The 12,755-nt window shown below is 43.9% G+C and overlaps 1 protein-coding gene across 6 annotated transcripts in view; it reads left to right on the top strand.

The window, feature by feature from the left end:
• ANKRD13B (ankyrin repeat domain 13B) overlaps positions 1-12,755 on the top strand; it is a 358,728-nt gene that overhangs the window by 321,847 nt on the left and 24,126 nt on the right. For 3 of the 6 annotated variants that reach the window (XM_073616837.1, XM_073616841.1, XM_073616836.1), the window contains exons 12-14: positions 6,813-7,010; positions 7,328-7,488; positions 8,954-9,027. In XM_073616837.1, coding sequence (XP_073472938.1) covers positions 6,813-7,010; positions 7,328-7,488; positions 8,954-9,027 — 433 coding nt within the window. The remainder of the gene's footprint in view (positions 1-6,812; positions 7,011-7,327; positions 7,489-8,953; positions 9,028-12,755) is intronic. The other 3 variants (XM_073616840.1, XM_073616838.1, XM_073616842.1) reach the window with 2 other exon arrangements.

The following is a 12,755-nucleotide window of genomic DNA, read 5'->3' on the forward strand; positions in this document are numbered from 1 at the left end:
CCTAATGTAAGAGTATAAGTGTAAACCGCTCAGTGTCTGTCACCCCTCTATGCCAGTGCCTCAGCTAGCTTCTGCTCATCCATGCAATACTAACAACAACTGTGTCCCACACTACATCACCAACTTTGTCTCAAATGACCACCCTAACCGCTCCTGCACTCTAGCTCCCTTGTCACCTCTTCCCATGTCTATCTCCAGAACTTCTCCCGTCCTCTGGAACTCCCTCCCTCAATCTGTTTAGCTATCTTTGACTACCTGTCCACTTTTGGAGGATCCCTGAAAACTAACCTCTTTAGGAAAGCCTATCCTGCCTCAACCTAACAACTGAACATTTACTTTCTCCATCAGCTTATCCTCAGACAGTTGTTAACTTTTTGCAGTACTTGCTTTCTTCCTTTAAGATTGTAACCTCTCATGGGTATGGCCCTCCTAACCCTCTTGTGTTGATTCATAATATAACCATACTGTATTATACCTTTTATATTGCAAAGTGCTGTGCAAACAGTTGGCACTATAAATCCTGTATAATAACAATAATATTAATCATAATAACTAGGGCGGGGCTCAGGCACCTGAAACTCCTGGTGATGCTAAATATCAAAAACACTAAAGGAGGCTGCAGTGATAGAACAGAGGGGAGGTAGGAGACATGGGCCACTGGAAAGGTAGATATAATCGCTCCTATTACGTACCTCATAGTAGAGCCTGACTTGTAACGGGTAGGTCAGTCAAGCCGGGTCGGTACAGATGATCAGCTGGCAGAACACAGATTACTAGGCACAGAGCTGCAGATCAAACAGTACTGCACCAGTGCAGCTGCTGTTCCTTTGAAGGCCTCTTGGCACCAAGCAGCGATAGCATGCACGCGCACGCACCCTTTGTGCGCGCACCCCCGGCGCGCGCTGGCGCACTTGGGCAAACAGGCAGCGTTGTTCAGCCTGAACAGGAATGCGCACGCACACGTACCCCCATTCTGTCCTGGCAGGTCCTTGACATTGCCCCCTCCCAAAGGCCAGCCAGATGCCTAACCGGTCTCTCTTCTCAGGATGGGCAAGAAAAAAGGCACGGATTACCCTCTTAGCATGAATGTTGCTATTGGGTCCCCAGGAGTTGTCCTCTGGACCGTACCCCCTCCATTTAATCAGGAACTGTATTTGCCCTCGCTGTTTCCTGCAATCAAGAATGGCCTCCACCTCATACTCTTCACTTTCATCAACTAAAACAGGTTCTGGTGGTCTGGCTATCAGGAAAGGGATCAGGTACTGCAGGTTTTAACAATGAGACATGAAACACTGGGTGAATCTTTAAAGAGTCAGGTAAGGATAATTTGTACAATACCTCATCAATCTTTCTTCTCACTGGAAAAGGTCCCATGAACTTGGGTGCAAGTTTTCTTGAAGGGCAAGCCAACCTGAGATTCTTTGTAGAAAGCCATACCTGATCGGCCAGCTGTAGGTCCAATTCTCCTCTTCTTTTCCGGTCGAAGGCTCTTTTGCTGTCTGCCTGGGCCTTGCACACTGCCTCCTGCAATACCCAGTTATTGTGGCTGTGGAAATCCACCGTATTCTGTACCACCGGAACTGTCGATTCTGGAAGAAAGTCAAGTAAGAATGATAAGTGAAAGCCATAATTAGCAAAAAAGGGGGACTGCCCAGTGGACGAATGACTAGCATTATTGTAGGCAAAATCTGCTAGGGGCAGCAGGGACACCTAGTCATCTTGTACAAAGGACGTGAAACATCTGATATACTGTGCAAGAGTCTGATTAGTCCTTTCTGTTTGCCCATTAGTTTGGGGGTGATAGGCTGAGGACAGGGCTAGTTCGATCTTCAAAATCTCACACAAGGCTCTCCAAAAACGTGAAGTGAACTGCACTGAAGCAATCTTAATGCTCCGACTCGGATGTCTCCTGGAACAAAGATTTGGCTCCCCCTCCATAATAGACGTTAATGCGATTCCAGGGGGTTTTGAAGAGTCCGTGGATGCTTCCTTAATCTGAGAGAGGAGGTCTGTCTGTAGGAGCAGAAAGATGCCTGTGGGTAAGATGGTGTCGGGAACAGATAAATCCTTGGGGTTATCGTACATACGCGATAGCTCGTCTGGCTTAATGTTGTTTGATCCAGGCTGATAAGTGATGTGGAAGCAGAAGCGTGAGAAAAACAGAGCCCAACGAGCTTGCCGAGGTTTCAGCCGCCTAGTGGATCTTAAATATTCTAGGTTTTTATGATCAGTATGTATTAATACTGGATGGAAGGCACCCTCCCACAGGTATCTCCATTCTTCCAAGGCTACTTTGATGGCGAGCAATTCCCAATCACCAACATCATAATTTCTCTCTGCAGGAGAGTGTTTCCGAGAGAAAAACCCCACAGGGTGCATCTGATCCTTACTACCTTGACGCTGGGAAATGACTGCCCCTACTTCCACTTCAGATGCGTCCACTTCAATGGTGTACGGTAATGATGGATCAGGGTGACTGAGGATTGGGGCTGAGGTGAAAAGTCTTTTGAGTGTCTCGAAGGCATCTTGGGCCTCCAAGTTCCAGTGAAAACGTAGATTTTGCTTGGTCAGCTGCATGATTGGTGTGATTATTGCAGAGCATCCCTTAATTAATTTTCTGTAAAAGTTTGTGAAACCCACAAAGCGTTGAATTCCCTTCTTATCCAAGGGTACAGGCCAATCTAGTATGGCGGACACTTTTTGGGGATCCATCTTGATGCCTGCTTGAGAGATCACCAACCCCAGAAAGTGGATGCTCTTCTGCTCAAATTCGCATTTTTCTGCCTTTGCATACAGTCCGTGTTGGCGAAGATGGCATAAGACCCTGCAGACATGTTCCCAATGCCGATCAAGTGATACAGAGAATATTAGAAAATCATCCAAATAAACAATTACAAAGATGTCTAGAATGTCTCTAAACACATCATTGATGAAATGCTGGAAGGTGGCCGGGGCGTTGCAGAGCCCAAAGGGCATAACCAAATATTCATAATGACCGAATCAGGTCGGGAAGGCTGTCTTCCATTCACCCCCGGCCCGAATGTGGACCCGGTTGTAGGCCCCCCTAAATCCAATTTGATAAAGATAACAGCAGATCTTAATTTATGAAAAAGCACAGGCATCAGGGGCAGAGGATAGCGGTTTTTGACCGTGATTTTATTTAGCTCGCGGTAGTCCACACATGGGCGAAGGGTCTGATCTTTCTTGGAATATTCCGGCACCCACTGGAGAGGTTGAGGGGTGGATGAAACCCTTGCCCAAGTTTTCATCGATGTATAATTTTAATGCCTCATGTTCTTTTTCTGATAAGGGGAAGATACGCCCGAAAGGGATCTCGGCCCCAGGAAGAAGTTCAATGGGACAATCGTAGGGGCTGTGAGACAGAAGGGAGTCTGCTCTCCGTTTGCTGAAGACATCAATGATTTGTGGATCGGAGGGTCCGTGTACACAATGCTTCTGACAGTTAGGGGACAGGAACTTCACTTCTCCAGTTATCTAATTGATGTCGGGATTGTGAGCCTGGAGCCAGGGTATGCCCAGGATCACAAGGAACAGTGCAGAGGAGATGACATCAAGGATCAGGAGTTCCTTTTGTTTGGAGAAGATGGAAGCTTGCAGAGGAAGGGTCTCCTGGGTCATTCATCCGGACCTAATGCGAGAGCCATCATCCAGGTAAACAGAAAGTCCATGTGTCTTTTCTTGCAGGGCAATGTTTTGTTGGCTGGCAAAAGTGGAATCGATAAAGCAGCTGCATGCTCCGGAGTCAATGATAGCGTTAATTGGAATTGTCCTTCCCTGGAGCTGTAATGAAAGAGGGAGAGCAAGGTAGGTTGCATTGGCAGACAAGGTTGAGAGATTGCCAGGAACAGAGGATGGACACTTACGTATCTTGGCAGGGCAGCTGCGCACGTAGTGGCCCCGCTCCGCCGCAGTAAAGCATAGATTTTGTTGGCAGAGGCGTGCTCGTTCTTCCGGGGGAAGGGTTGGTCGCATCAATCCTAGCTGCATGAGCTCAGAGGTATCTGGAGCTGAGCTGGCAGGATTCAAACAGGTTGGAGGCAGGTAGCGGGAAGCAGGAACTGGAGCTTTTGCAGTCATCCGCACTGGACGGCCTTGCTGGAAGGAACGTTCTGATCAACATTCTCAGAGTCGCCGATCGATTTGGATGGCCAGGATGATCAGGGCTTCCAGGGTATCGATTATACTAACTCGAGTGAGCTCGTCTTTCAGTCCTTCAGAGAGACCCATGCGGAACTGGTGTTGCAAAGCTGCGTCGTTCCATTGAGTGTCTGTGACGTAGTCCTCGGCCATTCTACGGCCTTGCTGGAGCGCAAACAAAGCAGATTCAGCCGTGGCAGTCCATTGGGGGTCCTCATAAAGTTGGGCCATAGCTTCAAAAAAGGACAACAGGGAGTGAGTCTGGACACAGTTCCCCTCAAGCAGTCGGTGGGCCCAGGTCTGGGGCTCTCCTTGGAGTAGGGAGATTACGAATCCCACTTTGGTGGCCTCTAGGGAAAAAGTCTGGGGTTGGAGAGCAAAATATAACTGGCAGGCACTTAACTGGCAGGCAGTGCGGAAGGCCTGGAATCTTATTTGGTCCCCATTAAATCTCTCAGGAATGGGGACTCTGGGTTCAGGTGGAAGCATCACAACTGAGGGAGTGGAGACAGTCTGTGCAGGTGTAGCAGAGGATGCAGAAGCTGAACCGGAGAGATTCTGGACTCGTTCTTCCAGCTTGGTGTAACTTGTAGGGACTGCACGGCTTGTGTGAGGGCCGCAAGGTGCGTGCAGATCTCCTTCATAGGAGAGGTCTCTCCTGCAGGCTCAGTCATGGCTGTTTGATACTGTTACATACCTCATAGTAGAGCCTGACTTGTAGGATGAGACCTCTCTTACAGCCCTGGTTCAGGAGCCACTGGGATGGGGACAGTGGTCTCGTGAGCGCAGTAGGATAGGAGTGCCTGTAGAAGTTGTAGCGCACGCACGTACCCCCATTCTCTCCTGGCAGGTCCCTGACAGCTTCTCTATTGAAAGGAACTGGTATTTTCATTCTTTAAGAGACCTTACAGGGTCTCTTTAAGGATTAGGTCTATGTTTAGCACCTCTGTTGGAACGGGCACTGTCATTTGCTCTGTAATTATTACAAAAGCTAGGCAGAAGTGGGAATAGGGGGATAGGCAGTCTTGTACCTGAAGAAAACAATACTATAATACCTTAGGTAAGCTGGTATTTCTTCTGCTTATGTCCAGATACAGTATGTCGACGAATATGTCGATGACTAGCTTTCCAGAGGCTTGATCTGCGCTTTTCCATTAGCCATTAAATTGTGCCATTTCACAGTACTAGTTCAGCCATTTATACCATCCAAAAGTATTTATGATGAAGCATGTGTATATTTGTGATGGTAAATTGAAATTCGAATCACGAAAATGTGGGTGGTTTATTCAAGTGTACAGCTGTTTAAACTGGCATGTACAATAAATATGTGTGGAGCTCTCCACACTGCAAAATAAGTGGACAATCAGAGCTGCTTCATAAAATGCTGAGGGCCTTGTAGACTTCAGTGATGTGGAACAGCTGGAGCTGGCTGCAAATGTAAGAGGAAGGCTGCATGTAGATCAGCTATTGAGAGTGCCATTCCAGCTGAATTTCTGTCTATATACAGGATTTTTGTTGGTGTTTTCTATGCAGTCATCCTCTGCCAGGAGTTGTATACGTATTATAAAACATAAATGTGGACAGCTTCCCATATCATTTTCAAAGTACACTACAGTAAATTTTGAAGCCTGTGATTCAGCAAGCCAGGAATACTGAACTCTGTCTATTAAAACCTCAGTGATCTAATTGAACTCACACTTGATCATTTAGAAAGGAGTGATTCATGCCCCTGATCTATCTCCATTGCAGTTTACAGGAAGCAGGCATAACTGTATTCTTCCTTTATGCACTAAAAGAGAAGCCAATAGGCTGCTGTCCTGCTTAAAGGCTTACTAAAGACTTTGATCAATCTGACAATAGGAACTCCAGTCAAAATATTTTTACAATGAAATGGAGTAATGGGTGTATATATACGATAATAGATTTAAAAATATTTTAGTGTGTGTGTGTATATATATATATATATATATATATATATATATATATATATATATAATCTCACAAAGGTGAGTACACCCCTTACATTTGTGTAAATATTTTATTATATCTTTTCATGTGACAACACTGAAGAAATGACACTTTGCTGTAAAGTAGTGAGTGTACAGCTTGCATAACAGTGTAAATTTGCTGTTCCCTCAGTGCTGGAAAATAATGGAGGTCACACAAAATATTGACACTTTGAGCCCAATTTGGACATTTTCACTTAGGGATGTACTCACTTTTGTTGCCAGCAGTTTAGACATTAATGACTGTGTTTTGAGTTATTTTGAGGGGACAGCAAATTTAAACTGTTATACAAGCTGTACACTCACTACTTTACATTGTAGCAAAGTGTAATGTCTTCAGTGTTGTCACATGAAAAAATATAATAAAATATTTACAAAAATGTGAGGGGTGTACTCACATTTGTGAGATACTGTATATACACACACATAGTATATGCTCTTGAATGGAAGCAGCAATGAAGGGCAATGAAGTTGCAGCAAAAAATAGGAATGCACTTTGTCAGCGCCGCCTTCCCAATGACATCAAGCCCCTTTATGTTAAGTAGTAGTTAGGGTTTTTAAAGGTTATCTTATATACAGCAGCTATTATTATTATAGATACACTAGAAGTGGTAATGACATGCTTGTATCTTATTTGTCTTTTGACAGAAATTCCTATTTTCCACATTCTGAATGCCCGCATCACCTTCGGTAACCTAAATGGATGTGATGAGCCAGTGTCCTCCCTCCGTCAGAGCCCCAGCAGCGAAGCCCCCTCCCCAAGCAGCGACTCCTGCAGTGTTAGCAGCACCAGCTCTATAAGTATGAAGCCACAACAGGGGGACACGGGACAGAGGGACCCTAACAGTATGTGTCAGACCTCAGCACTGGGGGTATAGGAGGTTCTGTATTGGGGTGACTATAGAGAGGATTACCATTGGCTGTGCCTCATGTCACCCACAGACTATAAATGGGCAGGTAGCATGATCCACTTCAACATTTCAGATGGCTCCTCCAGGCCTCCACCTTCACTGCTTTGCCTGAACACACATACAGTTAGCTGCTTTTCTGTTGTAAGTTCAATGTCAACAGGACATTTCAGCAAGTGACAAATTTTAACTGTATGTCCTGTCCACCTGATATAGATGATAGTCCTATGATTCTGTGTTCTGGTGTGTTTGCAGCTTCTGGACGTGGCTGTGAGATGGACCAGACCTTGTTTGAAGCCCCGCGAGGGTACAGTGTGGTAGGGAGTTACCGGGAGAACATGCGTGAGGAGGAGGACGACCTTCTTCAGTTCGCAATCCAGCAAAGTTTGCTAGAAGCTGGTAGTGAATATGATCAGGTGAGATGGCATCACCATCAATGCCAGACAAATTAATTTAATACTGCCCAGATGCAGCTAAAAGGCCCTGAGAACTACATAAGTGAATACAATGGGGAAATAGATGGGGTAGTCGGAAGAGTGGATCTAGCTAGCTCTTCTCCACAGATGGCAACAAGTGGAGCTAGCTTATTCTAGATCTGGGTGTTCAGCCATCTATAGCACAGCAGCGGTTATACATTTACTATAGCAAAAGAGCATAATAAATAATACAGTCATAAACGCAGGTGGCCATAGTGGTTTGGCAATTTTATTCTGTCAGCCAATCAAGTGATTGTTTTTGCTTTTAAAGACATTTTCAAAACAATTGTTTGTATGGGCCTGTGACAATATTAGGATGGCTATACTGTATATCAGCAGTATCCATGCAGTCTCTGATCAGTTTTAAAAATGATTAAATATCTTGTCAGGACCAGCTCTTCGTTGTTGAAAAAAGGGTCACCTAGGGGACAATTGATCCCTTATACCAGTCCTTCTTTTCATGGAAAGTGTTAAATTGTCCATTGAAGATGGTCAATGATTTGTAATTACTGGCTTACAGAAAAATGTGATTGGCACATGGTCAGTGCGGCCAGTGGGCCCATGAATACGTGATTACACCTTGTTTTTTTACACAATCCACTGCATCAGATCTCTTTTTATGTCTAGAAGACATTTGGGACTTTAAGAAGTAGAAATTTAACCCAGGTTTATACAATAAAAGAAACCAAACAGATTAAATATATATTTTGGGATATGATAGAATTCCCATTTAAATTTTGTACCTGTTTTCTGTGGATCTTGGTGATTTGTAATCAATAAATTAAAATTTAGAAAATGTATAGGCTGTTTTTATTGAGAGCTCCTTTGTGAAACCTTGCATAACTGTCTTGCTCATCTAGGGGTTTCCTAAGTTATTTGCATTGTGAGTCAATGACCCACAGTAAAGCTGGCGATACACAGCCAATGGGCAGAAAGAAAAAAAAAAACATTCCTCCATTTACACAAACAAGGTGGATGGTGAAATCCCCCACTCTGGGACAAAATATTCTGCCAGTGGCATTCGCCACTGTCAGATTACACTGATCAGTGGCTGCAGCTGCTGATTGATGCAAAACTTTCTAACACATCGAGTGATCAAAGAATCAACTTCTGTTGAACGGGGATGGCCACGCATTGATCAAAATGTGGCCAGTCTCTACTGAACCAGTCGAATTTTAGTCAGTGTATGGGCAAGCTTAAGTGTGCATATCAGTTTTGACTTTATTTCATGCTTGTTCTGGATCAGTGACAATAGAAAAAAGTAACAAATAGCAACCTCCTTATCTCTTCTAGTGCAAGTTTCCATCATAGCCTATAATATCCCTAAAAAGGTTCAGTAGTATTACCTTGCTGATCTACCCCTAAAACCAATTATGCAACTCTTTCTCTGTTCTGCCCCTTACAGGTAACAATTTGGGAAGCTCTGACAAACAGCAAACCAGGAACCCATCCAATGTCTAATGAGCGGAAAGGAGAAAGGTTTGTAAATTGCAGAAAAGTAACAGATCATAAGACTAGCAGGTTGTAAAGTTTATGTCCTAAAAGAAATGTTATTGTGCTCAATAAGAGCTTTCCCTTTTCTCTTGTTTGAGTTTACCAAAATCTTATTCATTTTGTGTCCAGTGACATGGTCATGTTGGCTGTCATCTTTGTGGATACTGATAATGGAAAAATCCTATCAAATACTTATCGAAAAGTTCCTTTCCTGACTAACTCTACGGCAGCATCAAGTGTGTAGTTTCCTCCTCAAAATACACCCGTAGGACAGAGCTCTCAATGTATCCCACTCAGTACCTTACCACAGTGTTCTATTACTAGCGTAATCCTGGCACAGGGATGGGCCTATATGCTGCCATTGAGTTACTCAGGAAAGTACATTTTTGATAAGTATTAAATAGGAATTCTCCCTATTCCTGACCTCTGCATGGCAGCATATAAGTGGGAAATAACTAGCCAGAAAGGGGTTGATGCCATCAAGAAAATTAGGATTTAGTACATGAAGAAGTTGATGCCAAGAGGGAGGCTGCTCTGCATACTGTCCTCAAGGATATCGCAGATGCTGAATAGATGTTGATCCACTTAATCCAGTAAGCCCTTGTACGTTTAAACCTTTTGAAACTCACTTACTATACAGCTCAATATTATTCTGATAGATGTCTCTCTACCATTGTTCCCACAAGGAATAATAGCTTCACCATTTTCCTCACTGAACCGGTGGACTGAATGTACCATTAAAGGCGTGAAGCTGCCCTGCCTCAGTGTCTAATGTCAGTGTGTAATACTGATTCAAATGGAAGACTGATGCCACCTTATGAATGAATAACAGGTCTAAGAATTACTCTATCTGGGTAACAGGAGATAAAGGGTTTTACGCTGTTATTTTTGGTGGTTTTTGACCAAAGTGATTGCCACTTGAAAGGCGATTCTTAAGGTTAGTGCTCATAAAGAGGAAGCCTTTTCCTCTAGAAAGTTGGAAGATACTTGAAATGCCATCTGTAGAGGTTGGTCTCATTTGGGCAGTAAGGTTTTCCTTGGCAGCACTAGACATATCGCTATGAAAAAACTGCATCACCTATTTTTCTGTCACCCACTGAGTCTAAGGGAGATAAAGGCAAAGATGGACAACATTTGCATTTCCAGAGGTTCTCCAAGGCAGCCTCTTGTTTTACCCCACCTGGTAAACTCTGAGGATAGTGTAAGATTTTGGAGATTCAGAAAAATATCTAACTTGCTTAGCAAATCTGGAAAATGCTTCCCATACTCTGCTGTAGGTCTGACTTCTTGCATCTTTTCTGAAGGAAAGTAGAGAATTCATAACATTAGCTAAACACCCTACCTCCTTCAACTTTCTTTCAGTGTCCAAGTCATGGGGCAAAAATGCACTGGGTTCAGATGGTGGATGTACCCTTGGCTCAGCCAGTTAGGGAACACTGGAAAAAAATTATGCTTCTGGTACATTCAGTGGTTTCAGCAGAGGAAATAGAGGCATTTCAGCCAGAGTAATAAGACTGTAACAGCCAACACACCCCCCAACTTCCAGAGGAACCTGAATATTATCAGTATCGGAAGGTAGGCATATGCCCAACTGATATTCTAAGGAGCTGTTAGAGCATCCACTTCTGCTGCTTGATGAAATTGGAACCGTTAATTAAACACCAGCAGCTTGCTGTTCAAAGATGCTGCAAAAAGATCTTCCTCTAGTAGTGCCTCTAGCAATAATCTTCTGGATTTTGAAAAAGACCTCCTCCAGCAAAAAACACTTGTTTCCTAGGGTGTGTTGAAACAGGAAGTCTGCTAAGGTGTTTAAGAGTTCTGAAAAGAAAGTCATTGAGTTGCTGAGTAACAGGGGTTGTGCTAGGAACATCATAGGTTCTACTTCCTATAGTAGTGAACAGATCTTCACCCCCCTTGCTTCTTCATGTAGGCAGTAGCAGTTGTGTTTTCCATTCGTAGGAGAACTGCTTGGTTGGATAAAAGTGCAACATATGCTTTCTAAGCACAAAACATGGCCCTCAACTCGAGGCTGTTTGAAACATTATCTTTGGCTGGAAATTACTAATGGACTTGTGCTAATCTCTCCAGGCATTGTGCACCCCATCCTGACAGACTGATGTCAGTTGTTTGAAAGAGATGATTATGCCACTAGACCCACTTAACAATAAGCATGGTCAAAAACATGGTGCTATTATTTTGAGACACTGCCCTGCCTTTAGATGGGATGTGCTGCAAGCTATGCATACTCTGTTCCTGACTAATGTAATCTTTTCTTCTGGTACAGAGATTGTGCTCCCTCATGTGTGTAGTTAGGTGCCCAGGTAAATCAAATCTTGTGTTGGAACTGGTTGACTTTTGCTAAAGTTTGTTTGACCTTGAAATCTTGAATTATGTTTTACCTTGAGTAACTCCTCCTTTGAGCAGCTTAACAGTAGTAGGTTATCTAGGTAGGGATTACACTCTTCCTCACACCCCTGTTGCATAGTAAAGCCACTATGGATAGGAGCACCTTTGAAAAGGTAACTGGTAATAAATACCTGTTAATGCGAAGCGTAGATACTTCTGAAATTCTGCCGCTGTCAGAATATACAGGTATACCATAAATCAGAAATACTAGATTTTTTGTGAAAGTATAAATCTCTAATTCATAGGCTGTGTGTAAAGAAGTCAGTCTATATGCATCATTTATTTGTAAGTTCCTTTGCCCACACATAAGGGAAGCAGATGAGGTTCCTTTCAGAGGGTAGCACGAACGTAACTATATCCTGTACCAGGATTAAGCCAGACACCTCAGCACTGACAATTTGGGGGCTGAGATCTTGGTTGAACCCATATAATATCCCTATGCTGAATAACGCATCAGATGTTTTCACCGCAGTGATGGTGACAGAGTAACTCATGTCTGCAGGTCTCATTAGAAGAAGATTAGAAGGTGCTTAAAACTGCTGAGACTGATAGTTTAAAATGGACTGTGTGCTACTTTCTGGACACAGGAACTCCTCTGACTTGTATTTCTGTATTGCCTGTGCTGCTTTCCAGACACTAGAACTCCCTTTTGTCCCCACTTTGTAGACCCTTCTGTGGGAACCACTTGCTGCCAGAACCTGTGGGGGCCCGACATTAGTGTGTGCCCAGAGTCCTCCACGGATTGCCCTGTCTGTCCTCTGCTGTGTGCCCAGAGTTTGGCACAAATTGCCCTGCCTACCCTCTGCTGTGTGTCTAGAGTCTTCCACAAATTGTCCTGGCAGCCCTCCCTGCTGTGTGTCCAAAGTCTCCCCCCCTTATTTCTCCTTGTTGTGGTTTTTTGCTACCCAGTGGACTATGTCTCCTTGATATGCCATATTGCTACCCTGTGAACTATTCCTTCTTGCTGTGCCTTATTGCCAACCTTAAGATTATTTCTCTTTGCTGTGCCCTATTGTCGCACTCTCCTGTATACCCAGGTTCCCAAATAAATGCCAGCATTTCGGGTTCTGTGAGGTATGCCTCTCTCTTCCTCTCTCCCTCTCTCTCTCTCTCTCTCCCCCTCTCTCTCTCTCTCTCTCTCTCTCTCTCTCTCTCTCTCTCTCTCTGCGCACTCCTAGTTCGTCACAGCAAGTATGCATCTTCTAAGTCTAATAACAAGTTGTTCCCTGGCATCAACACTTGGGTTTGTCTGCAGCAATTCCATTTTAAAATGTTCAATGACAGTGTAGGGATTGAACCATAAGAAA

This window comes from Aquarana catesbeiana, linkage group LG02, assembly GCF_042186555.1.
Source record: "Aquarana catesbeiana isolate 2022-GZ linkage group LG02, ASM4218655v1, whole genome shotgun sequence".
NCBI classification, from domain to species: Eukaryota; Metazoa; Chordata; class Amphibia; order Anura; family Ranidae; genus Aquarana; species Aquarana catesbeiana.